At 41.0% G+C, this 27,742-nt stretch overlaps 2 protein-coding genes across 4 annotated transcripts in view; one reads left to right on the top strand and one right to left on the bottom strand.

The window, feature by feature from the left end:
- Positions 1 to 27,742, top strand: part of LOC137274272 (large ribosomal subunit protein eL31-like) — a 329,417-nt gene that overhangs the window by 271,932 nt on the left and 29,743 nt on the right. The window lies entirely within an intron of this gene.
- On the bottom strand, positions 6,289 to 26,051 carry LOC137274267 (uncharacterized). Of its 3 annotated transcripts, none has more exons than XM_067807376.1 (19): positions 25,707 to 26,051; positions 21,861 to 21,993; positions 21,236 to 21,384; positions 20,139 to 20,294; positions 19,062 to 19,211; positions 18,670 to 18,710; positions 17,971 to 18,033; positions 17,122 to 17,166; positions 14,974 to 15,009; positions 14,789 to 14,830; positions 13,439 to 13,474; positions 13,254 to 13,295; positions 11,889 to 11,924; positions 11,704 to 11,745; positions 10,492 to 10,610; positions 9,850 to 9,977; positions 9,086 to 9,344; positions 8,007 to 8,253; positions 6,289 to 7,438 (listed from the first exon to the last, which is right to left on the bottom strand). In XM_067807376.1, exons 1-19 carry the CDS (start codon positions 25,758 to 25,760, stop codon positions 7,312 to 7,314), a joined length of 1,905 nt encoding a protein of 634 aa, XP_067663477.1. In that variant the 5' UTR covers positions 25,761 to 26,051; the 3' UTR covers positions 6,289 to 7,311. The 3 variants fall into 3 exon arrangements, with proteins under 3 accessions (XP_067663477.1, XP_067663478.1, XP_067663479.1); XM_067807377.1 differs by having other exon boundaries at positions 21,236 to 21,418; positions 25,707 to 26,045; XM_067807378.1 differs by lacking the exon at positions 21,236 to 21,384 and having other exon boundaries at positions 25,707 to 26,045.

The raw sequence follows: 27,742 nt of genomic DNA, 5'->3' as shown, positions 1-27,742 counted from the left end.
ATTGACCTGACGCGACTCACTTGTTCGTAATTAACACGAATGCCGGGGTTATGGTGAGTGGTATGCGACAATATGCTTCTAGAGATGTGGTATTTTAAAAGCCGAGGTACTTTATAGATGACGAATTCTATATTATACGAATTTACGGTATAAGAATGTGAACCTGGTATCATAATATATATACAAGAAGTATCATTCCTAACGTATTGTACCTTTTTGCGAGAGAAAGCCCTCTTGAGTGGAGTCTCTGGTTACGGAGAAGATGTAGTAGGGAGAGTTATGGTGCAGTAACAAATGGGATGTGCGAAATCTGTCTTTATTACACCACTGAACAATTCTCTATTCATTTATAGACTTTACCCTCTAGTTCAAGGACTTTGTCAAACCGTCTCGCATTTGTGGTGGAAGAACCGGATGACAGAGGATTTTACTTCTGGTTCATCAGAAGAGGACAATGGAATACTCCCGTCAGAGGCTCATCTGCATATTTCATAGGTTTGGACGGGAAGCACAAGGAGGTACACAGCTTCACTCTGGTCAAGATCCATTCTGGTCATTGTCACGCGTTGCAAGTTGCGTGAATAATATACTAACCACATAAAGAAACTGTGCATTGTCAGATTATTATCCCAGTTGATAAGTACAATAACAATGTCAAAGGTGCATATAAACTTTAATGGAGGGATCATGAGACCATAACAAGTCTGGAGGATTGAAAAGTCAATCACAATGACGTCACGTGTTCACAAGCGGGACAGGGGTCAAACGACCATGTCACTAGCTCAATAACGGGTATGTTCACCATCGGCATTCAGAACAGCAGTGCATCGACGACGCATGGAGCCTGACAAACGTACAAGGAAGGCTTGTGGGATGTCATGCCAGATTCTCTCAAGTTCTGTTGCAAGGTCAAGGACGTTATCAAGCGGATGGGGAAGATGGCGTAGACGTCGATCCATCTCGTCCCAAACATGCTCTATCGGGATGAGATCCGGTGAATTTGCAGGCAGTAAGTCAACGTTGTGGCGTTGCAAGAAATCCATAACAACACTTGCCGTATGAGGGCGGGCATTGTCCTGTTGCAATGTTAACCCAGGGCTATGACATATAACACAGCATCTTTGTTTTTAACTTGGCCCCAACAGCAAACTCGTTGAAAATATATCTTCAGTTCTGTTGTTTGTACCATTAATGCGCCTGCTATTGTAAAACGTCAGCTGTTTGGCGTATTTTTTATTTAGGACTCTTGGATAATATTATCTTACTTGTCCGATTCGGAATTGAGTCCCGTCAACACGGTAGTGAGCGGTGATCTAATCCCATGCTTGCCGCGGTATTTGGGAAATGAAATTTATGTTGTGTGCAGATATTTGCAGCTATATATACAGTTGAAATTCTGCGATAGGTGAAGGTTTATAAAATGAGGTCCTAACGTTTATCCATACACTTCTATGTATTGTGTTGTAGATATCACGCACGGGACTGTATGGTTCAGACAGACAGGTAGGTTTTGATCTTGATGATAAGAAACTGACTATCGTTTTGGTGTCTGTCATTGCGTGATATGTGCGTTCCACATATAATCAGATACTGACTGAAGCACAATGGCTTGAAATCAACACTTCATGTTTGTTTCACCGAGTTGTGAAGATTAATGAAAATATTTTTGTGTTGCTGGATAGTTACAGGGAACAAATCAATTCAGACGAGAGGAAAAGAGGTGTGACATGAATTATATATAACACGCACGCATACACATACACGCAAGCACGCAAGCACGCACGCACACACACGCTCACTGTGTGTTTGCTTCATTTCCTATAATCGAATTTCTGTCTCAGTAAATTTCATTAATGTGGGGGTAAAGAAAATAATCTTCTTTGAGAAATATTGTTTTCCACGTAATCGGTTGGTTGGCTGGTTGTTTTACGCCGTTCTCAGCGCTAATTCCAGATATATGGCGGCGGTCTGTAAATAATCGACCAGACAGTCGAGTGATGAATAGCATGAACATCGACTAAAGCAACTGGGATACGATGACGTGTGTCCAAACCAAGTCAGCGAACCTGACCACCCGATCCCGCCTGTCGCTTCTTACAAGCATGGGTTACTGAAGACCAGTTCTAACCCGGATCTGCACTTGAAAGGAAATCTATTATTTAATGATGTTATTATATTTGGTTCTAATATAAAGAGTGTCTTTTTAGAAATGAGAGCAAAGTTCTGGATGTGAACTAAGTAAATAACGGATGTGTAAATCAACTTAGTATATCTACCTTGTATATTTTACCCTCCTGAGCTCTGTAATCCTAGAAGAGACCTTTTCAAATTTCATAAAACAGCGACAAAAGAATGTGGGTCATTTGCCGGTTTCTTTGTAGCATTACCAAACGCTTTCGATCATACATTTTATCTCTCAAAGGGCGACAAAGCGACAACATCCCTTCTTTGATCCAATACGCAACCATACCCAAATATCTGAAGCAACTTTCTGGTGACAAAGAATATAGGACGTTATAATTCTTTTTCTCCTGAAAAAAACATTCACGTTTGTGTTCTATGTTTCAGGTTAATGAGTAAAAAAAACGTCTTATTCAAACCACGGAGGTGGGAGGTGGGATGTCAACATGAGTAATTAGAGTAATTTTGATGCGTTGACCCAACACTGTTGATGCTGATGACGTCACTCTGAGCACCCGGTTGCGCGTATGGAGAATGCGCGGGTGATGGTAATGTGTGGGGAGGTCACTCTCGAGCTTAGCATGCTGGGAGTGTCATACGTCTGACCTGTCATTTGCCGCATATCATCAGTCTGATGATAGTCAAAGCGTTTGCAAAGCGTTTCTGCAATATGTATGTTCGAAGTCACAATCTGCGTCAATTTTAGTGACTCGTTTTCGTTCATCCTCTTTGTTGTTAGTTCTGTTTGTTGTGCAACCCCACACTCAGGAATATTTTAGCTATTTATTGTCGGTCTGTAAATAACCGTGTCCGGGTCAGACAATACAGCGATCATCATTATGAGACGGTGAATGATGACATGTGTTTGATACTGTTGGTGTATAACATACACAATACAGTGATCGAACAAAATCACTCTACTGACAGCAAGATTAAGGATATGTGCTCAGACAAAATAAATTTCTTCCAGAAACCAAGCCCACAAATACATACAAATCAATGAATCACCATCGCCCGTACATCATCAGGTCTTTAATGATGGCGAGGAGGTTCTGGCCCGGTGGGAGGACGACCGATGGTACTACAAAGGCAGGAAACATTGCCTGTGGGATTAGTTTTAACAGTCTGTTGACATAGTGGCTTCATAAGCAGGTACCCTGAGTAATTGTCATTCACTGCCAATCACTAATCATAGATTTGAAGTTGGTGATGGGGGTTCTGGCCCGGTGGGAGGACGACCAATGGTACTACAAAGGTAGGAAACATTGCCGATTGAATCAACATTTTCCCCTGACAAGGTAATACACTGACAGGTATAGACGGACTCATTCCTGATTAATTTGCGTATGATTGGTTCTAGCGAGGGTGTCTCCATGACCACGGCCGCCATATTGAGGATAAAATGTTTGGCCATACCAAGCCTAATGGCGTGCACGTGGTATGCGGTATAATGACGTTTTAAAATCATATCATCTTACCTCACACATTTTCTTACCTGCTCATGCCGAACTGTGAAACACACTTCGTGTTTTAAATCCGTAATTGAGTTACGGATGGACGGAAATTACCGATGTTTTTGCGAATTCAGATCGATAAAAGGTGAGTCTAAATTTTTTCTTGTCGTCTGCTAGAATCTATGTCACTTGAAGTATTGGCTAATTACTCCGGTACGCTGGTAATCCTTATTAAGATCCTTTACCCGTGTTTCAAGCAGAATAAAATGAATATTTTTGTGTTCGGTAAGATAAATACTATGTTTTTTGTATGATTGCCTCTAACCTTATACCGATTGGGTGGGACCACTGTTTCACCACTATTTTCCACCCCTTGTATTGCAAACCAGTAATAGCGATTGGAAACTATCATTATTTGTTAAACAACTTTTATACTAAGTTGTATGAATTTCTGAGATTTTACATGTACATTCGGCAAGGTAAAATTATGAGGATTTGCAGTCTTAATTTCACTTTATTCGAGTTACCTTTTTGTTTAAAGTGGTATTCATCGGTACGTTTTCTCGGCAAACAAACTATAGTTTTATAATTCACGTAACTGTTACATGGCACCATATGCGCTTGTAGGCTTGATTCAAAATAGTTGTGTATCCCGCAATAACTAGCTAGCGTAGCACAAGTCACAATTCGCTTTTAGCCCACTTTCGTGATTGTGATACCAAGACTGTCTCTTAAGTTCTGTACATACCGAAACATAAGTCTCATTAACCTGTTAAGACACTGACCTACTTTTCAGCCGCTCCGAATTTTCTCGTGTGAAAGTGTAAATTGACACCTCAAACAATTCTAGTTAAACTGAATTCCAATTCCTTGTTTCATAAGGAAATGATATTTATAAATCAATAGTAATTATAAACTTTAATAACACCGTCTTTCTATACTTTATGTCGAGGTTCAGGCAGCATACCTTAACTATGGAATCGCAGACTGCCCATGTTGGATGAGGTCGTAAAATGAGTCACAATGCATCTGGCTCACTGGTTAAACCTGTTATGTGTTTTGCGCTTATTCAGGAGCTTAGTGTTGCAATATTCAAGTGCATAGACTTATCAGATCATACTGACTAATATTTATGCATCCAGTTAATTGACATAGTTTAATAATTCTGGACTGGTTATCGCACTAAGCTGCGCAATAAGACGGAACCAAGTAAACAGGAAACGAGACTGTTCTCTAATCAATGTTTTGACATGCAACGTTATCCACATCTGTGGCGTTACATGTTCGCCGCTGATGTTGGTAGGCGGTAGAGGATGATAATGTCTTTAGCGGTCATGTGGCAATGATAACTCCCTCCGCTGTCTTTGGTGCAGTTAATCTCAACGTAGCGAACCAAGGCCTCATAGATACAAACAGTTCCAAGAAAATGTCTGGATCATGTTCAAGTTATGCGTTGTGCCAAGCGTGGTTTTTATCAAGCTTTGGAAATCATCGAGTTGATACCTTCTCCTTTGTCAAGTTTTCGTTTGTGAAATAATGTCAAAATTGAAAATAGACAGACAAACATGCAGTGACCGCAAACTCTCACGAAGAAGATCAACAAACAAGCAGTTTGACTCTCAGTCCTTTGTCGGCTGACGTCATCATGTTATGCATATTCCAGGACATGGGTCGTCTTCATGGTACAGACGATACAGAACACTTTCTGCTGAATTCCAACGAAACAACCCCTCCTCCCACCCCCACCCCTCCCTCTCTCTTTCTCTCTCTCTCCCTTCTCTATCTCTCCTCTCTCTCCCCCTCTTTCTCTCCCCTCTCTCCTCTCTCTCCCTCTCTCTCTCTCCCCTCTTTCCTCTCTCTCCTCTCTCCCCGCTCTCTGTCCCCTCTCTCTCCCCTCTTTCTCTCCCCTCTCTCTTTCTCTCTCTCTCTCTTTCTCTCTCGAAATATCGACACAAAAGATTACACTGTGTGAGACTCATTGTTTAGCAGTCAACCGTCTTATTATTTCCAAAGTCCATCACATAAAAGCGGGGTTTAATATGCAAGTGACATTTAGGTGTGACGATGTGGGATGTTAAAGGAATGGTAACATAGAAGAACCCTTAAACACTCTGAGAGCTAGCACTATAAAGTCAGCGTTAGCCCTATTACTTGCAAGGAACCGGGATCTTCTCTTCACACCTTCACTCCTTCACTCTAACTCAGTCTTCGTGATCTTACTTTAAACACCGTACTCATTGGTGATAAACCCACCCTTGCATATTTCAGCAATGAAGTATAATTTGTTTTCTTGCGCATTTTAGGGGAGGGCAATACCAAAGACTTCATGTCTTCTTTTCTCATTACCAAGGAAAAGAAACGACTAATCGACGAGGAACAATTACGTAGACACAAATTTAGGCACTAAGTCGTCTCAGGGTTGTTGTTTTCATTTACTAATAGCAATAATTGATAAACAGCCTTTCAAGTCAGGATTCGCGATTTGTGTGTTCGAATCAGAGGTCTTGTGCAAACCAGGACTCGCGTTTTGTATGGGCACATTACTGAACTAGCTGAATAACTATATAAAATGAGTCACACTCTACTTAGCTCCCATCGAGGATTGTTATAGAGGAAAAACGAATGCCATACAAAACACAACAGTCAACAATAATACCAGCATTACTTCAGTTTATTTGTTTCTTTACAAAAGCAGAAAGAACAACATGTTATGGCATAGCTAAAGTGAAGGTTATTTATAATACACGTGATAGGTGGGATTACACTTTCACAGTACAGTACTTGTCTTAGGTTGCGTTCCATCCAGGATTCGAACCAGAGTCAGGTACCTAATCGCAAGCACACAGGGTTCGAATCAAAAGTTCTAGAACCAGTGCTTTACTGAAAAAATGTAATCCCTAATATAAGAAATGTTACATCTGACCAGTATATAAATGACATGGTGTTTTGATAATGGTTATTTCTGAGCATTGTCGGAGAACGGACATCAAGAGACACGGACAAACTTTCTGCTTCTGTAGAATTACTTGCAACTAAAGAGAGCATTAGTAACATGCACAATAATTGGTATTGCAATGTTTGCTATGCAGGAATATTCATTTTGTTCTAATTAGTTTACTAATCAAACGTATATCATGAATATTACTTCTTTTAACTTTGATATGAAGAATACAATATCAGAGTTGACTATGCAGTTATGACACATAGTTAATCATTTTAATAAATTGCGAATCTTGAATACAAGCTAGGGCAATCTGACAAAAATCTGTTGCAATTTGGCCAATTCTGCAGGAGTCTTTTGAAGATGGGGCAATTCGACTGGTACCCTCGTCACCAACATAATACTTTGGGCAGCATGGAAATATTGACAGCGTGAGCAACACGCGCCGATTTGTGGTTTGTACAGCATGGCGGGCGATTTTTGATAGAATATGGATGGTGAAAATATATTCACTTTCATATAAAGTAATAATGACACATATTCGTCACAGCCTTTTCCATTTTTACACGAGAATTAGAAAGCTAGAGACTTCAATAGGAACAGTTACGATTCCGCCATATTGTGTGATGTGATAGTCAGGTGAACTGTGAAAGTAGTGACCATAGATCAAACATGGAGTCTTTCTACATGCTTTCCGAGATAATATATATGGGATGGAGATGAACAGATTGCAGCCTAGTCGTAACGGGGAGAGTCGTCCTCATCACTCAAAACTTGGTGATGCATTAGAAACATCTCCTTCGCCTCAAGGAACGCCATTTTGTTCATCCAGTAACTGTGTTTGGACAGTATATCCTTTGATCTGAAACCAGAATTTGTGAAAGAGTGTATGTTTCTATATTATACAATAGTGGTGAAGTCTCAAGTTGTTGTGCATCCATATTTTTACGTGTAAAGTTATATGGGGATTCTAACTGTACTCCAGTGGCGATCTGATTAAACGAGGTCGAGGGACAGGCAGACTGGTGCACACCCTCGAACATCGGTCCCGGTGATTCCTAGACAACCTTAACAACAGGAACGACCAAGGCAAAATGAATACATATAGTGCCACGTGATTTGTTTGTCTACAGGATGTCATACGATCTTGTTCACCCAGTACCTGTCTGGAGAGTACACGCCTTAAGCTAAAACCAGAATTCGTGAAAGAGAGTATGTCTGCGCATTATACAATATTGCTGTAGTCTCAAGTTGTTCAACATTCAAGACTTTGTATATAAACCTATGTGAGGATCTGAACTATACCTGTGGGTAACATGTTTAAGCGAGGTGGTCAAGTATTCATTTAAAGTCCTTCGAATATCGCTACTGTCTCCCACACTAGTGCGTTCAACTTTCAATATTCTGTCTCTGAAACATTCCTGTTATACCTTCTCCCATTGACAAAGTCCACTTCTAGGCTTTGACTGTCCCCATCTCCATGCACATCTCTCACTTGGCCAGGTAGGAAATGTAATCTGTCAGGGTCAGCAAGTGCCAGGACGTAGCTGCCGTTCTTGAACTTGATCATTGGGGTGTAGGTTCCGTAAATGTGGATGGACATCTGTTCGCCACACTGGCCATTGTCCCATCTCACGGAATATTTCTGCTGACGTCCTATCTGTTGTTCAACTATACCTGGAAAGGTAGATCCAGTATTTGGTCAGACAGTATAGTGTCTGTGGTGTCTGTACGTATGTCTGGTCACCCACCCATTTTGTACACCCTTGATCCGTCTCTGGTGCCCCACATGTAAACTGTAGCGCAAATGGGTTGCGCAGCGTTGAGAAAATTACTAGTCTTCTTACATGCGAGCGAAGCGAGCAAAGGTTGGCAACGTACTTCCCTCGCATTGGTTCGAAAAATACTTTTTATGTCAAAATATAATAAGGCCACGATCAAAGGTATACATCCATTACTTCACTGGAATGTGCTCTCACATTTTCAACCCCATGTTGAACAATTACTCACTTGAAATAATTTTTATTCAACATTTTAAGCGCAACTCGTGGTATATCAGGCCGTTCTTCGCCTCCATTACCTCTTCCCGCAACCCCATTTGCGCGACAGTTTGCCTGTGGGTGACCTACCCAGTCTGTAAACCCCTGATTGTTCACTGGTCACGTACCCAGTCTATACACTGTGATTCGTCTCTGGTGACCTGTCCAGTCTATACACCCCTGAGTCATCTTTGGACACCTACCCAGACTGCACACGCCTGAGTCGTCTCTGGTCACCTACCCAGTCTGTACACCCCTGATTCTTCTCAGGTGACCTATCCAGTCTATACACCCCTGAGTCATCTTTGGTCACCTACCCAGACTGCACACGCCTGAGTCGTCTCTGGTCACCTACCCAGTCTATAAACGCCTGAGTCATCTCTGATGACCTACCCAGTCTACACACCCCCTGATTCTTATCAGGTGACCTACCCAGTTTGCAAACCCCTGATTCGTCTCTGGTGACCTACCCAGTCTATACACCCCTGAGTCATCTCTGACTAAAGCCTCCAGTCCCTCCCAGTCTTTCTCTCGATGGCGAATCTCCTCCACGTCCCTGTCATGTTTCTTCGGGTTCCTGGCAGGGTACACGTCCCATCTGTTGATGTTTTTCTGATTGTTGTCATAGAAACGGACAGTTACACGCTGATCAAGCGTTTCCATCACCCGGCCAGGTGCGTAACTCCAGTAGTATATAGGGTGCGGGGCCAGGACACGTCCACTGGCTCTCTGTGACAGAAAGAGGACTCAGTCACGAGGCACAGTTTTTTTACACAACAGAGCTGGTTTACACAGAGGACGCAAATGCCTAAACGTTTTAATAAATTGACTGAAAATGAATACTCAAGCTATAAGACTTCGATTTATAGGAAGAAGATGAAGAAGGTCCCTACCGCTAAGCTAGATAGTGAGTATGATGACTCGCTGAAATGAATGTGCGAGTGAGCTTTTGTTTAACACCACTTTTAGTAATATTTCCAGCAATATCATGGGAACCAGAAATGGATAATTTCCACTGCACTCATGAAGGGAATCGTAACTGGGTCTTTGGCGTTCGGAGAAAATGCTTTCACCACTGCAAGGTGAATAATTAGACAACTGGTCACAACATTGGCTCACACGACTTACGTTCACGTGACCTGAAATACCAAATGATTACAATATATTTCAAATGATTATAACATACAAATGCACGTACATGCATATTCTTTACAAAAATACGTTCACGTGTTACCTTTTGAGAGGACACTGTGTCGTAATGATCTGCTATCCGGACGATATCTTCCCAACTGATGATGTCATCTCGACCTGTGGCATCCTTCACCTTGTAGTGGCCGTTGTCCATGCGCTGGACAATCCTTCCTGAAAGGTTGAGTGGGGAATCAAACCAGGACACTATTTCAAAAAACTCTCGTAAGCCTAAGATCTCGTAGCTTTTCTCGTAGCATTCGTACCTCCTGTACTGTGACACAGGAGAAAAGGTATGAGATCTTAGCTTTACGAGAGCCTTTTGAAACAGGACCCAGGCCCATCCTTATAAGTGAGTGAGTTTTACGCCGCACTGAGCAATATTCCAGTTATATGATATCGGTCTGTAATAATCGAGTCTGGACCAGGCAATCCAATGATCAAGAGCATGAGCATCGACCTGCGCAATTGGGAACGGGTTGACGAAGACCTATTCTACCCCGACTCTTCACAGGTCTCGATCGATATGAAGAAAAACAAGCAAATCATCCATCATCCTCTCAGAGGGCCAGAAACTACCCGCCATCACTAAATGTAGGATTAGCCATAGGTGGTAACTTAATGGTACCTTGTGAAGCCACTATGTCAACAGACTGTTAAAACTAATCCCATAGGCAATGTTTCCTACCTTTGTAGTACCATCGGTCGTCCTCCCACCGGGCCAGAACCTCCTCGCCATCATTAAAGACCTGATGATGTACGGGCGATGGTGATTCATTGGTTTGTATGTATTTGTGGGTTTGGTTTCTGGAAGAAATTTATTTTACCTGAAAACATATCCTTAATCTTGCTGCCAGTGTAATATTATAAAAATCATACTATGCTTTTGGATCGATATATGGTGCATGTTATGCACCAACAATATAAAACACAGGTGGTGATTCTCAGGTTTTTACATGTTTGCTGTTTTCAATTCTGAAACGAATTACATTCCTACAGACACGCTTCGCCCATATATCAACACTAAGTTTTGTCATAGTGGTTAAATATGGTAAATACGGTAAAGATGGAAATAATGATGTAGCTTCCCACCTCACTTTCCCTGTTTGACTATATTTTGTCCGATCATTGAACATGAAAACACGAATGTAAATGCTTTTTACGAGAAAATAATTGAGGAGTTGATTTAGGAACCTTAGGACAAATGGACGAAACAATTATATTAGCACCTCACCTCACCTCACCTCACCTCACCTCACCTCACCTCACCTCACCTCAGTCAGCCTATCAGTTTGATTTCAAACAGGAAAACTGTTTTTCGAAAATATTACGTTCCTACTTCAATATACATAGATTCAGCATAGTGACGACACATGATAGAAATGTGACTGTCGGAAATTTAGTAATTCGGGATATCGAAACTGCGTTAGCATGTCAAGTTGGAGAATCTTTTGGAGCTTTTTGTATTTGAGGGGAGTTAACTCTTGCTTCTCATCTTACATTATAACTCAAGATACAAGAAGATCAACAGTCAGGTATAGACCATTTTTTACTCTGGACGCGAAACTTCTTCTGGAAGCTTAACCATTGTTGCAGTGTAGCGAATATCGCCATCTTTCTTTATTGCTGTAATAATTGTATTATACTGCCCTTGAATGTGCTCTGCACTGTAAAAACCTGATTTTAATTAATTCGTAAATTTTAGAACACATTTGTTAACTTAAACACATACCTTATACAGGTTCTCGGTTAACTAATACACGAAACAATGAGTAAATATCACACTTCAGTTCCTATGTTTCAGGTTTCTTGACTTCTCTTTCTGTCCTTGTCTGTTTACAGTATTAAATGTTGATATTAAACACCATGATTTATATATTTAGTTATATTCATGTCACACCTCAATTCCTCTGCTTGATTTTCCTGATCCTTTGTTTCTGTCCTGCAAAATAAAAGCTCTTGTCAGCTCTTCGGTATACTGTAAAAGTATAAAGAGGAATGTTGATATAAACGCCATGATTTATTAATAATATGCTCACTGATACTGAAAACCGCAATACGGAAAAGTATTTATCAATCACCTACCTTTTGGTTTGAATAGCTGTATTCTTTGTAACCACCCTGTAAAGAACGTAAATTATGCAGCTATTATTACGGAAAATTTAGGCTCAATTTAGGTAAGCATGTTTCGAGAATTAGAGCATCGTCCTACCACGAGTTCCCGATCGGTCATTGACACTGAAAACGGCAATACGGTGAAGTGCGCCATCATTAAAGACCTGATGATGTACGGGCGATGGTGATTCATTGGTTTGTATGTATTTGTGGGTTTGGTTTCTGGAAGAAATTTATTTTACCTGAAAACATATCCTTAATCTTGCTGCCAGTGTAATATTATAAAAATCATACTATACTTTTGGATCGATATATGGTGCATGTTATGCACCAACAATATAAAACACAGGTGGTGATTCTCAGGTTTTTACATGTTTGCTGTTTTCAATTCTGAAACGAATTACATTCCTACAGACACGCTTCGCCCATATATCAACACTAAGTTTTGTCATAGTGGTTAAATATGGTAAATACGGTAAAGATGGAAATAATGATGTAGCTTCCCACCTCACTTTCCCTGTTTGACTATATTTTGTCCGATCATTGAACATGAAAACACGAATGTAAATGCTTTTTACGAGAAAATAATTGAGGAGTTGATTTAGGAACCTTAGGACAAATGGACGAAACAATTATATTAGCACCTCACCTCACCTCACCTCACCTCACCTCACCTCACCTCACCTCACCTCACCTCACCTCACCTCACCTCAGTCAGCCTATCAGTTTGATTTCAAACAGGAAAACTGTTTTTCGAAAATATTACGTTCCTACTTCAATATACATAGATTCAGCATAGTGACGACACATGATAGAAATGTGACTGTCGGAAATTTAGTAATTCGGGATATCGAAACTGCGTTAGCATGTCAAGTTGGAGAATCTTTTGGAGCTTTTTGTATTTGAGGGGAGTTAACTCTTGCTTCTCATCTTACATTATAACTCAAGATACAAGAAGATCAACAGTCAGGTATAGACCATTTTTTACTCTGGACACGAAACTTCTTCTGGAAGCTTAACCATTGTTGCAGTGTAGCGAATATCGCCATCTTTCTTTATTGCTGTAATAATTGTATTATACTGCCCTTGAATGTGCTCTGCACTGTAAAAACCTGATTTTAATTAATTCGTAAATTTTAGAACACATTTGTTAACTTAAACACATACCTTATACAGGTTCTCGGTTAACTAATACACGAAACAATGAGTAAATATCACACTTCAGTTCCTATGTTTCAGGTTTCTTGACTTCTCTTTCTGTCCTTGTCTGTTTACAGTATTAAATGTTGATATTAAACACCATGATTTATATATTTAGTTATATTCATGTCACACCTCAATTCCTCTGCTTGATTTTCCTGATCCTTTGTTTCTGTCCTGCAAAATAAAAGCTCTTGTCAGCTCTTCGGTATACTGTAAAAGTATAAAGAGGAATGTTGATATAAACGCCATGATTTATTAATAATATGCTCACTGATACTGAAAACCGCAATACGGAAAAGTATTTATCAATCACCTACCTTTTGGTTTGAATAGCTGTATTCTTTGTAACCACCCTGTAAAGAACGTAAATTATGCAGCTATTATTACGGAAAATTTAGGCTCAATTTAGGTAAGCATGTTTCGAGAATTAGAGCATCGTCCTACCACGAGTTCCCGATCGGTCATTGACACTGAAAACGGCAATACGGTGAAGTGCGCCATCATTAAAGACCTGATGATGTACGGGCGATGGTGATTCATTGGTTTGTATGTATTTGTGGGTTTGGTTTCTGGAAGAAATTTATTTTACCTGAAAACATATCCTTAATCTTGCTGCCAGTGTAATATTATAAAAATCATACTATACTTTTGGATCGATATATGGTGCATGTTATGCACCAACAATATAAAACACAGGTGGTGATTCTCAGGTTTTTACATGTTTGCTGTTTTCAATTCTGAAACGAATTACATTCCTACAGACACGCTTCGCCCATATATCAACACTAAGTTTTGTCATAGTGGTTAAATATGGTAAATACGGTAAAGATGGAAATAATGATGTAGCTTCCCACCTCACTTTCCCTGTTTGACTATATTTTGTCCGATCATTGAACATGAAAACACGAATGTAAATGCTTTTTACGAGAAAATAATTGAGGAGTTGATTTAGGAACCTTAGGACAAATGGACGAAACAATTATATTAGCACCTCACCTCACCTCACCTCACCTCACCTCACCTCACCTCACCTCACCTCACCTCAGTCAGCCTATCAGTTTGATTTCAAACAGGAAAACTGTTTTTCGAAAATATTACGTTCCTACTTCAATATACATAGATTCAGCATAGTGACGACACATGATAGAAATGTGACTGTCGGAAATTTAGTAATTCGGGATATCGAAACTGCGTTAGCATGTCAAGTTGGAGAATCTTTTGGAGCTTTTTGTATTTGAGGGGAGTTAACTCTTGCTTCTCATCTTACATTATAACTCAAGATACAAGAAGATCAACAGTCAGGTATAGACCATTTTTTACTCTGGACACGAAACTTCTTCTGGAAGCTTAACCATTGTTGCAGTGTAGCGAATATCGCCATCTTTCTTTATTGCTGTAATAATTGTATTATACTGCCCTTGAATGTGCTCTGCACTGTAAAAACCTGATTTTAATTAATTCGTAAATTTTAGAACACATTTGTTAACTTAAACACATACCTTATACAGGTTCTCGGTTAACTAATACACGAAACAATGAGTAAATATCACACTTCAGTTCCTATGTTTCAGGTTTCTTGACTTCTCTTTCTGTCCTTGTCTGTTTACAGTATTAAATGTTGATATTAAACACCATGATTTATATATTTAGTTATATTCATGTCACACCTCAATTCCTCTGCTTGATTTTCCTGATCCTTTGTTTCTGTCCTGCAAAATAAAAGCTCTTGTCAGCTCTTCGGTATACTGTAAGAGTATAAAGAGGAATGTTGATATAAACGCCATGATTTATTAATAATATGCTCACTGATACTGAAAACCGCAATACGGAAAAGTATTTATCAATCACCTACCTTTTGGTTTGAATAGCTGTATTCTTTGTAACCACCCTGTAAAGAACGTAAATTATGCAGCTATTATTACGGAAAATTTAGGCTCAATTTAGGTAAGCATGTTTCGAGAATTAGAGCATCGTCCTACCACGAGTTCCCGATCGGTCATTGACACTGAAAACGGCAATACGGTGAAGTGCGCCATCATTAAAGACCTGATGATGTACGGGCGATGGTGATTCATTGGTTTGTATGTATTTGTGGGTTTGGTTTCTGGAAGAAATTTATTTTACCTGAAAACATATCCTTAATCTTGCTGCCAGTGTAATATTATAAAAATCATACTATACTTTTGGATCGATATATGGTGCATGTTATGCACCAACAATATAAAACACAGGTGGTGATTCTCAGGTTTTTACATGTTTGCTGTTTTCAATTCTGAAACGAATTACATTCCTACAGACACGCTTCGCCCATATATCAACACTAAGTTTTGTCATAGTGGTTAAATATGGTAAATACGGTAAAGATGGAAATAATGATGTAGCTTCCCACCTCACTTTCCCTGTTTGACTATATTTTGTCCGATCATTTAACATGAAAACACGATTGTAAATGCTTTTTACGAGAAAATAATTGAGGAGTTGATTTAGGAACCTTAGGACAAATGGACGAAACAATTATATTAGCACCTCACCTCACCTCACCTCACCTCACCTCACCTCACCTCACCTTTCCGTTTAATGCATGAAGTCATAAAAAAGCTCATATAGTTGCGGCCTGCCATATATCCTTTTTTATCTTCATTGATCAACTGTGGCAAGACAGATCTTATTCTTTGAACAATAACAGCTGAAGCTAATGTATTGGAAACGTTAGGTGGTGAGATTGATCTCCAATTTTTAATAAACCGTTTAGGTCTATTTCTCTTATTTTCCTTGTTTTTGAATAAATAGATAATTCACCTGTATCAAGAGTTCTAGACTGATCGTTGATACTGAGAACGGCAATACGGTAAATTATTTATCAATAACTCAACGTGGGGTTTGAAAAGCTTTATCCTTTGCACGCACTCTGTAAACAATGCACAGTGTAACCATTATTAAAAGGAATTTAAACTCACGTTAGATATGTAAGCATATTTCGAGCATCATCCTACAACAAGTTCCAGTGGTTAAAGCGTTCCCTCGCCATGCCCAAGACCCGGAATCTATTGTCCCATGTGTGCAGTGTATGAAGACCATTTTCCGCGACAGTGCCGGATTATTATTAAAAAATAAACTCACTCAGTCACTCACTCCTCACAGGCTGTGCGCCCTGTGTGCGTCTTACCCCTTCTGTTCTAGATGTAGATGTTTTACATCTGTGTCGTTGTAAAGGACACTACATCAACATAAACACACGGTATTGTCAACTTTCCTTCAAAAAACATCCTAAAGAATGAAAAAATACTTCTATTTTGCTTTGTTTGCTTTGGTTGTTAAGTTTATGTATAATATACATTGCCATCATCCACACTGTGGAACGCTCCGAAATATTTCACAAGGCCAGTTTCTCTAGTTTTCAAAATATGCGCGTTTGTCTGCACAGTCAAGAAAGAATATCGTGTTGCGTAATGATAGTAAACTGGCTATGTCACTATTCTATCGAGTGAGTGAGTGACTTTTGTTTGATTAACCTGGCGTTCAGCTCTATTTCAGCGGTACCATGACGTTGAGAGTACGGTCGAAACTATAAGGATCTTAATCATCTCATTAGAGAAACTCCTGCTCGTTTTATCACACTAGAAACACAACATGCGAAATCGGGACTCAAACTCACGACCTTACCCATCCATCTCTGAACAGCCAATTACACGCCTCTGACGACACTCTTGCTCAGATCTCATTTACATGTTTATCTGTCTCCGTTTGACCGTTACATTTCTTGTTACTTATGTATGTATTTCGACGGTGGGTAAATAATTGTGTCTGGATCAGACAATCCAGTGATCAGCAGCATGAACATAGAATTAGAAAATGACAGTTGTCAACCAAATCAGTAAGTCTGACCACTCGATCCCAACAGTCGCCTCTTACGACAAACATGGGTGGCTGAAGATCAGTTCTAACCCGGATCTTCACGGGTTTGTACCTTAGACACTATACACCTAATGATGATGATTACCTTGGGGGAGCAGGAGGAGGACTGTGAGGCTGGTTTGAATTTATGCTGCAAACAGAGAAAGATGAAAAACAGATATCAATATAAGAAACCGCAACAACACACACGTTGGGAAATACAAACAAACGTAATTATTTTGTAGATGGAGCTGTTGATTCTGCATTAAGTACAAATCAAACAAGAGGCTATTAAAGGACAAGCAGGAATAGCAGACACCGTATAAGACCACAAACACTTTGAGGAAAAGCATTATTGTTTTTAATTATTAAGGACATGAAATAAAAACAGGCATATGCAAAATGGCATTGTGATTCCTCTTAGCCGAATGTAGGCCTTTTTGTCTTCATGGCTAGTATGATAAGGGAAACCCGATAGAATACTCAGTTCAAAATGCTATTTCTCCAAACCTTTATTATCATTTTGAAACAAGGTCAATACTAAGTACAACCATCGCTAGGATGTATACTCCTAGGGGAACATTATCGTGACTTGCAAAACTGGTTGGCATAATGTTTCAGATTTTCAGGATGTTTTGTTGTTTTTTGTTTTATGTAGAAACTGCTAAAATGCATTTGCGAATTCCATATCTAGTGTAAGATGACGCAACTTGCTACTTAAAAGTGATGACTATTATATCATGAAGTTCAGAACATAAAGTTCTGTGTCTTCAGGAAATATTCAGTTATAACTTTTGAGCAAGTGAAGTGAGTATATTGAGAATTAAACACGTTTTCATTCCCTGAAAACTCTAAGATATGTTCCTTTCAAACACTAAAACAGCAGTTCTACAATCGTTTGTATTCGATTTGGAGAAAATTGTCACATGTATAATGAAGACAAGAAAAAGGTTACCTAGGAGAACAGGAGTCAGAAGATGTAGAAGGTGGCAAAGACAGACGATTCCTCTCACCGAGCCTTTAAACAAACATTTAAGGACAACCGTCATTATGTATGTGTAAATATGGAACAGAAACAATGACATGGGCATTCATAACCTGATTCCAATAGGCATTACTACGCATATGACGACAAAACCAGAACTTTAACAGAACTCTACACTCCTACATAAAAACATTGTCAGTTGCTTACTAAAGGTTATGCATGATGACTGGAAGAAAGCAACAGAAGACGTTGAAGAAAATAAGGAGTTGGAGTAGGAAGATGATGCTTCTCATTCATTCTTCATGGAATCTAAATCTGTTGCATAAAGTGATAAAATGTTTAAATCCATATGCCAATTCAGATTAGTGGCATGTTGAGCGGTTGACTGAGTTTAGTTTTACGCCGCATACAACGATGCTATATGGCAGCGGTCTGCAAATAATCGAGTCTGGACCAGACTATATAGCGATCAACATCATGAGCATCGATCTGCGTATTTGGGACCCGATGACAAATGTCAACCAAGTCAACCACCCGATCCAGTTCGTCGCCTCGTACGATAGTAATTAAAGATCAACCGTAATCCGAATCTTGGCGGGTATATATTGCCATGTTGACGCAATTACAGTGTCATTCAAGATATTTCGAAACAGCGTGATGACAACTCACACAACAACAAACTTAACGCAATCCCTGGCGTGGATCTTGTACTGCAAATACAGAAAACTGGTTAATCGATGTCAATTATTTATCTCCCACTATGAAATTGTCTAAAACACACTTTCACACACACACACACACACACACACACACACACACACACACACACACACACACACAAATATTTACAACACATATTATCCTCATTTAAGCCAAGTAACCACAAAAGGATAAGTATCTTCGATGTATATTAACTATTAACTACACATTTATTACACATCTTCTTTCTGTCCTTTATGCTAGCAACAACATTGACTGATCTATTTGTTCCAGGCTCGACTTTATCTGATTTCGATGTGGCATACCACGCAAAACAAGAAGACCAGGGTGAAACTGTGTACCTCCTTGTGTTTCCCGTCCAAATCTATGAAATATGCAGATGAGCCTCTGATGGGAGTATTCCATTGTCCTCGTCTGATGAACCAGAAGTAGAATCCTCTGTCGTTCGGTTCTTCCACCACACGTGCAAGATGGTTTGACAAGTCCTTGAACTAGAGGGTAAAGTCTGTTTTAATCAAGCTTGCAGATTTTTCTGAATCGCAAAAAGCAATTATCTGTTTGGAGATGTCTTCAGTGGTTAGTATGAGCATGAGATCCGACCTTCAGTGTTCCAACTCTGAATGATGACGACTATCTTTAAAGAGGTGGGGGTGGGGGGTGGGGTACCCTAGCCTATTTAAAGCGTTTGCTCGTCACACCGAAGACCTGGGTTCTATTCCCAACATGAATACAATGTGTGAAGCCTAATTCTGGTGTTTCCCAACATGATATTGCTGGAATATTGCTAAAAGCGGTGTAACATTAAACTCACTCACTCACTCACTCACTCACTCTACAGAGACCCTCAATAATCCCAGTCTAGCTATAACGCCATCAGTGTATCCATCATTTAACCAACACTTAGTCATCTGTGATCATCATTCTCACCCCGCCGGTCTCACTGAAACCCACACGTCTCGTCAACTTAACGTTTTCTTCACGAACTTAACACAGTATTACAACGATCCCTGTGACCCAAACAATCGCTGCATATCCCTCTGTGTTCACTATTACTTTCGCTAAGACAAACCTATAGACTGTATCTTAAAGTCCTAGGGGCTTATTCAGTAGATCACTCTGTAATTTCTTCTGTTCAAAACACTCCTATGCATATCCATTTTTTGTTCAACAGACCCCCATGAAGCCCTTGTTTCCAGACGCCTCTGCTTCCAACAGACCCTTATACACCGGAAAACCATTTCAACCACAGACTACTGTGGCACCTATAATCTATTGCTACACAAGATTCTACATAACTAAACCTCTTGTAACCAAAATTCCTCTTGCATTATATCAGTAAGTGTCAGTCATATGTGAACTAAAATTAATGAATTATTCAAACTGCCGCTGGGTGTATGATTCTGTGAAAATAGAAACACCTTTCTGAGAGGTTCCTCATCAGGGAGATCGAGGTGAATTGCAACGACAGCAGGGGAGAACGGTGATCTCCAAAGGACACGCTTCAGCTTGGCCCGTCCCTTGCAAAGGCTGACACCGTCTCTAATATTCACCGTGACACGAGGACAAGGAATCTCCTGTAAGGACAGGTAAACTAGATATTGAGTCTGTCAACATTTATCTTCGCACAGTGCTGGGGCGATGGGATAGCCTGGTGGTTAAAGCCTTCGCTTGTAACCCGAAGATCAAGTTCGATTCCCCACATTGGTACAATGTGTGCAGCCCATTTCTGGTTGGTGTCCCCTGCCGGTATGTAGGCGGGATATTGCTCAACGCGGCGTAAACCCATACTCACTCACTCACACAGTGGTACTAATGGCCTCAACAGGTGTTATGAAATTAGTTGGAACCGAAGTCGCATGCAATTAGACAGACGTTCACAACGAAGCGACTAATATTCGAGGGAAATACGTCGCTATGTGTTAAATGCAAAAATATGAATGCGAAATGTGTAAATGCACCTGTAAGGTTGTTTGTGAGAATAAAAATACTTTGTTTTTATTTTTCTTGGGGTATTTTATTATTGTTGTTGTTGTTTTGTTATTTTTCACGGCGAAGGTTGCATCTGGGTTTGCTCGGAGACCTTTTAGAAACAATCAAAGCATGTTTATACACAAGAGGAACAGAACAGTTTTACCATTACTCACTTCTGTGACAACACATACATTTTTCAACATATCTTATTATGGCAGTTCATGTCTTATTAACAACGTATTTTTTGCCATAACAGGTTCTTTTTCATCTCAAGACTCCTTGTACACATTTATTACCACAATGCAGTGTTAACACGACTGATTTGTATCACACCTTCTTACAGCATAAAATACAACGGATACGTTACATCAAAATGCAGTTTTGTAGGATGATCAAACACACATATACATGTCTGCATTCAATTACACCCGAAAACGTATGGAGCAGTTGGGTATCTTATTGCTGGAATATTACTAAAACTCACTCACTCGCTCACTCATTCACCGAAACCTTCTGAATAAACCTATGAGTAGCATGTACCTACCACAGTACAAGGGCGTCTAATCCTGTGTGTGAGGTAGATGCCATGAGAAACGCCCAACATGAAGCTAGAGGCCGCTGTATTCCCACTGGAGCGGGATGTCTTTCCTCTTTTGTTAACAGTTATGTCCACTGACATGCTCGGTCCGCTTGCTGAAGTAACCATGTCGGGGTTATTTACCATCAGCTGTTTGAGGCAAGATCAGTCGTCTCGACACAGCTCAGTTATTTGTGCAAAGAGGTCGGTCAGTCGTGGCAGCTAATATCAACTTAACCAGTTGTGCCACCAAATGACAAAGATTTAATGCAGTCATCACACACATCTCAAGCCAGCCATCTGATTTATTTTCTAACAAGTGTGTAACGCTATGTTGATCACATCTTAAATGTGGGGCGATGGGGTAGCCAAGAGGTCATAGCGTTCGCCGAAGGCCCGGGTTCGATTCCCCACATGGGTACAGTGTGTGAGGCCCATTTCTGGTGTCCCCCACCGTGATATTTGCAGGAATATTGCTGAAAGCGGCGGCATAAAGCCATACTCACCTACTCACACCTTCAATGTACCAGTTTACTCCTTCTGTAACAAGTATATTACATAAGGCAAATATATCCACGATTGGTGGACTTACCGATCGCCCATCGTCTTCGCTCCTGCAAATCACGCCATACATCCAGACCCCAGACCCTATCCTGGCCCCAGTTAATCCACCGGTTCTTCATCTCCCGAATGTCTTTGTCAGGCAAATAGTAGTCAGAGTAGATCTGTTAGGTTGGAAAAACGAAACATGGTTACAGATATCAGACATTTTGGAGCGTCACATGAAGGTGCTAGTTCCGTCAATATAACGGGCATGTCAAGGGATACAGCTGAAGACACTGATACCTTAGTGAAAGCAATTTGTAACAAGTGTGGCACAAATATGAAACCGACGAGAGAGGTTCGATCTTGAAAAACTGAGTGAAAGCTGTTCGAGCTTCGCGGTCTCGTCCCTTGTATGAAACTGAGCAGTCCTGGAACGTTACAGAACTAACCTTGATGATACACCAATGACGTTGACGCTTCATGATTGATTTCGTTGATACGCCAATGGCGTTGACCATTCAACAACGTTGTCAAGTATGATTTACGCCCTTGATACTGAGATGTCGGATTATACCTATGTTGGCCATTGTATCGAACTGCGGTGAGTGAGTGAGTTTCATGTCGCACACAGCAACATTCCAGCTATATGGCGCCGGTCCGTAAATAATCAGTCCTAGACCAGACAATCCAGTGACTAACATCATGAGCATCCATATACACAACTGGGATTTGATGACATCTGTCAACCAAGTCAGCGAGCCTAACCCGATCTCGTTAGTCGCCTCTTACGACAAGCATGGGTTACTGAAGATCAATTCTAATCCGGATCTTCACGGGTGAAACGAAAAAGAACTTTTTTCCACATTGCCACCAAACGTCAGCTTGTTAATTCCATCAGAAATCTAAATCCCGGTTTACACTTATAAAAAAACCGTTTGTACAAGGCAGGTACAATAACTACTTGTGATTTATCGTACTACTTGTGAACCAGAAAGAAAGGTTTGCTTGTTTTTCCTTCTTTCAACTGACATCAGAATACTAAACGCGCAAAGGATGGCTGGTTATACATAATGCTGTAGCGCTGGGTAATCTACACGCAGGTACATAGCAACAGCCCTAACATGACAACGCCTGACATCAATGAATGCAAAACATCAATTGCATATAAACATCATGTTATTGCATAGAACGTTCTTGGAGATTTACACACATGTGAGTCTTGGGGCACTGGGTAGTGAGTGGAATGTGGAATGCACAGACGAGCCATGGAGTCGTGGGCCTTGGGTGGAATCAAGTCTTTGAATGTCATTTAGAAGTGAAAATACATAAGAATGAAGATTTTTATGGATATCAACTTCTTTATGAGAGAACACAACGTTTCGGAGTTAATGCTTACTCCTTCATCAGGTGATTGAGAAAGGGATACAGAGGTGTATTTATATGTACAGGTAAAACAATAACAAAGTAACAAGTGGAATGAGTTAACGAAAGCTAGTATAAACAAGCACTGATAGGAAGCCGATAGTTAAGATAACAATGATGGAAACCAATGGTAATGCATTACAGTTGATTGGATATGTTTACATAACATGATTGGGGATAAGGATGGAAGCCAATGGTGATACATTACGCATGATAGGATGATGTACATAACACACGATAGGGGGTGAGCATGTTTACATGAGGATTGGTGATGTACAAACACAAGTATGTACTCGGGTAGATAGGCTATACATGAATTACATAGATAGAATGTACACAGGTAGATGAGATTAATTTATCAATAAGTCCCAGGCACTTGGTAGGTACACTCCTTGGTCGCGGTTGATGGCTGGTTTCTGTCTCCGGATCTCGATGGCCTCTTGCAGTTTCCTTTGGCGCCAGTTGTTGTTGTTGGTAGATAGTATCCTAGTGTCCTCCCATCGAATTGAGTGTTCAGGGTTCTTGAGTATGTGTTCAGAGATGGCCGATTTCTGGTCGAGTTTCCTGACTGAGGTCTGATGTTCCTTCATTCTGGTGTTGATTGGTCTCAGCGTTTCTCCAATGTATAGGTCGCCACAGTTGCAAGGGATCTGGTAGATGCATCCTCTCGGGTTAGGGTGTTCACAGCTGGGTCCTTTACCGTTGGCTTTTAGGTAGGTCTTGATGGTCTTGCCACTGGAGAAGGTGACATCGATGCTGGCTTTGGTCTTGATGAGGCGTGATATTTGATGACTGACTGTTTTACCTGTACATATAAATACACCTCTGTATCCCTTTCTCAATCACCTGATGAAGGAGTAAGCATTAACTCCGAAACGTTGTGTTCTCTCATAAAGAAGTTGATATCCATAAAAATCTTCATCCTTGGGTGGAATGTGGGACACACAGACGAGCCATGGGGTCGTGGGTATTGGGTGCAATGTGGGACACACAGACGAGCCATGGGGTCGTGGGTATTGGGTGAAATGTGGGACACACAGACGAGCCACGGGGTCGTGGGTATTGGGTGGAATGTGGGACACACAGACGAGCCATGGGGTCGTGGGTATTGAGTGAAATGTGGGACACACAGACGAGCCATGGGGTCGTGGGTATTGAGTGGAATGTGGGACACACAGACAAACCATGGGGTCGTGGGTATTGGGTGGAATGTGGGACACACAGACAAACCATGGGGTCGTGGGTATTGGGTGAAATGTGGGACACACAGACGAGCCATGGGGTCGTGTGTATTGGGTGCAATGTGGGACACACAGACAAGGCATGGGGTCGTGGGCCTTGGGTGGAATGTGGGACACACAGATGAACCATGGAGTCGTGGGCCTTCAGAAGAATGTGGAACATATAGATGGGACGTGGATTCGTGGGTCTTGGATGGAGTGTGGAATACATAGACGGGTCATGGGTTCATGGGGCTTGGGTGGATTGTGAAACACACAGATGGGCCTTAATGTCGTGGGCCTGGGACGGAATGTGAACTACACAGATGGCCCATGGGGTCGTGGACCTTGAGTGGAGTGTGGGACACATACATGCGCCATGATGTCGTGGGCCTTCAGAAGAATGTGGAACACACAGATGGGACATGGTGTTGTGTGTCTTGGGTGGAATGTGGAACACACAGATGAGCCATGGTGTAGTGGGCCTAGGGTGGAATGTGGAACACACATTTGAGCCATGGGGTCGTAGGCCTTCAGAAGAACGTGGAACTCACAGATGGGACATGGGGTCTTGGGCGTTGGGTGGAGAGTTGGACACACAGATGGCTAGTGGGGTCGTGGGCCTTATGTGGAATGTGAAACTCACAGACGAGTCATGAGTCCGTGGGCCTTAGGGGGAGTGTAGAGCACACCAATGGGTCATGGGTTCACTGAGTGAAATCGAAACACACCCATTGGTGTTTCAGGTTCTGTGGAAAAGTGGAACCCGAATAGGCTTTCAGACTTCTAACAGTACTATGTGAACACAACTCACCAAATACACAATAAATAAGCTGTTACTTATAATATTCGAACATTTGCCAACAAAACCAAATATCTCATACACACGCTACGCTGGGTTTTCCTTCTACTCTGTTCAGATAGGCTTTAAATTCGACTCAGTCACTCATATTTGCATTAAATGTCGTAACAATGTGTTGTGAGCCTTGGCATAATGTGGAGCACACGAAAGGGTGGTGGGTTCGTGGGATTTACATGGAATGTGGAATACCCGAAAGGGTGCTGGGTTCGTAGCGTTTTAAATGGAATATGGAAGGCCATGGGCCGGGGGCTTCAAGTTCTTAGCGTGCAAATTAAGTGGAACCCGTATGAGCTTTTAGACTTCCAACATTACTATGGGAAAACTACTCACCAAATAGCAAGGTTGGATAATGGATACAGGGTCTATTCAACTGTCAGAATTTACTCACTGGTGTTCTGGTGCCCGAGCATATGGCATGGGAGTACAGTTGGGTATGCACCATGATGCAGTAGCCTGTAATCAACCTCCTCTTCTTTAATCCATCAATCTCCTCTTCTTTAATCCATCAACCTCCTCTTCTTTGTTCCATCAACCTCCTCTTCTTTGTTCCATCAACCCCCTCTTCTTTAATCCATCAACTTCCTCTTCTTCGTTCCATCAACCTCCTCACAACGGCGAGGAACCCGTGCCCATAAGCCTAACCCGCTCGATGTGTTGCGCTTAGATTTGAAAGACAACGTCAACTGAATGTAATGCAGACACGTCCTCAACATGATTGTATCACCTAAACTATAGTATTGATCAGCTCGTTATACTGCATGTGAGCTCACTGAACAAGTACACTCAACTTCCCTGGAGTTGCTATGGTAGGGTAAAGCGTGATCGTTGAAGGTCACGTTATATGTCGTCCTGGTCGGGTTGTACATAACTTGAACAGGTGAAATGGGGGTTTAACGTCGGTCTTTTTTTGAGAATATACACGCTCATATGACGGCGTGCATGCGTGTGTGTGTGTGGCGGCATGCACCAGATGTAAACTGGTTTTATATCGCTAGCCTACTGAGAGACCATGCCGCTGTTAAGCAGGCGCAGTACACATTATACACTGTTTGTCGGTCGCGTCCTGAAACTCACACATCAAAACATGGCGTCACCGGAAGGAGCACCCGTCTCGGTGACTTTTGTTTTTAGTTTCTACCATTTCATTTTTATAAGTATTCATCTTTGACCACCCGTTAGGTATGGGGTGTATGAGGGGTTATAGATTATTCTTATAGGAAGAGATCGTCACTGCAGAAGAGTGTCATAAGTCATGCCCCTGGAGGCTTCCGATGTTCAGATGTAAACAACAACGATGGACAATTATAAAAATGAAATAGTAGAAACTAAAAACAAAAACTTTTCTCGTAGCATGCGTACTTCCTGTACATTAACACAGAAAGTACGAATGCTTCTAGAAAGGTTACGAGATCTTCGGCTTACGAGAACTTTGTTAAACGGGGCCCAGTCTTTGTACTCATTAGTGTCTCTTGGTTTGTCCACGATTTGGCGTTTTGACAACTTAAAATAGCTAATTAAATGTGCGAGCGTTTTCACCACATATGAATGCACCTGAGGTCATTGGGTCTTCTGTCCATTGTTCGATTATGTTGACCGCGTTAAACTAGTTTCAGCACCATGTGCTCCGTCCTGTGCTGCTGCTACGTAGACTAGGAACGGGATCGGGTGGTCAGGTTCTCTGACTTGATTGACACGTCATCGTATCCAATTGGCGTATGTCGATGCTGATGCTGTTGATCACTAGATTGTCTGGTTCAGACTCCATTGTTTACAGACAGCCATATAGCTGGAATGTTGCTGAGTGCGACGTCAAACAAAAATCCAGCAACCAATGGCATAACCTCATGGGTAATTTTAATTCAGCCAGAACATTGAGATATTGAACAAAACAAGGTCGTGTTAACCGCCTACTCTATTTCTGGTTTAGATGTTTAACCGGTGGAAGGGAACTGGTTGTTTGACTGGGTTTGTTTTCAAATATATCACTTCATTGATATTCCTGAAGATTCCTGAAGGTTAACTTCTTGGCTATACTACCTGTGACTGATACTTCAGTACATGTTGGGAACACAACACCCATGGAAACTTTTAAAAATGCATGTTAATCGACAGAAAGCGAACAGACTTGCGTAATGTATTGATCAACAACGAAGACAACAATACAATTTCTTGGAAAACTAGTTTTCCCGGGACAGAATATGATATTGATTTTCTGCGGGCACCTCAGTCAAGTGGAAAGTATTTGTGAGACGTTGTTGTGCTACATAAATGTTTATTTTGAGGTATAGAGACAGTCAAGGTGTCTAAGACTGATTTTGTCAGAATTCATAAACCACGGGAATACGGGTCTCGGTCTAGTCCATTGTTGAAATACGGTTACAAAATAACGAATACATGTTGGTGAAAGCAGCTTGAATTCACTGC

This window comes from Haliotis asinina, chromosome 2 (genome assembly GCF_037392515.1).
Source record: "Haliotis asinina isolate JCU_RB_2024 chromosome 2, JCU_Hal_asi_v2, whole genome shotgun sequence".
Classification (NCBI taxonomy): Eukaryota; Metazoa; Mollusca; class Gastropoda; order Lepetellida; family Haliotidae; genus Haliotis; species Haliotis asinina.
The sequence above is the reverse complement of the archived record's forward strand: the minus strand, read 5'-3'. Positions and strand labels throughout refer to the sequence as shown.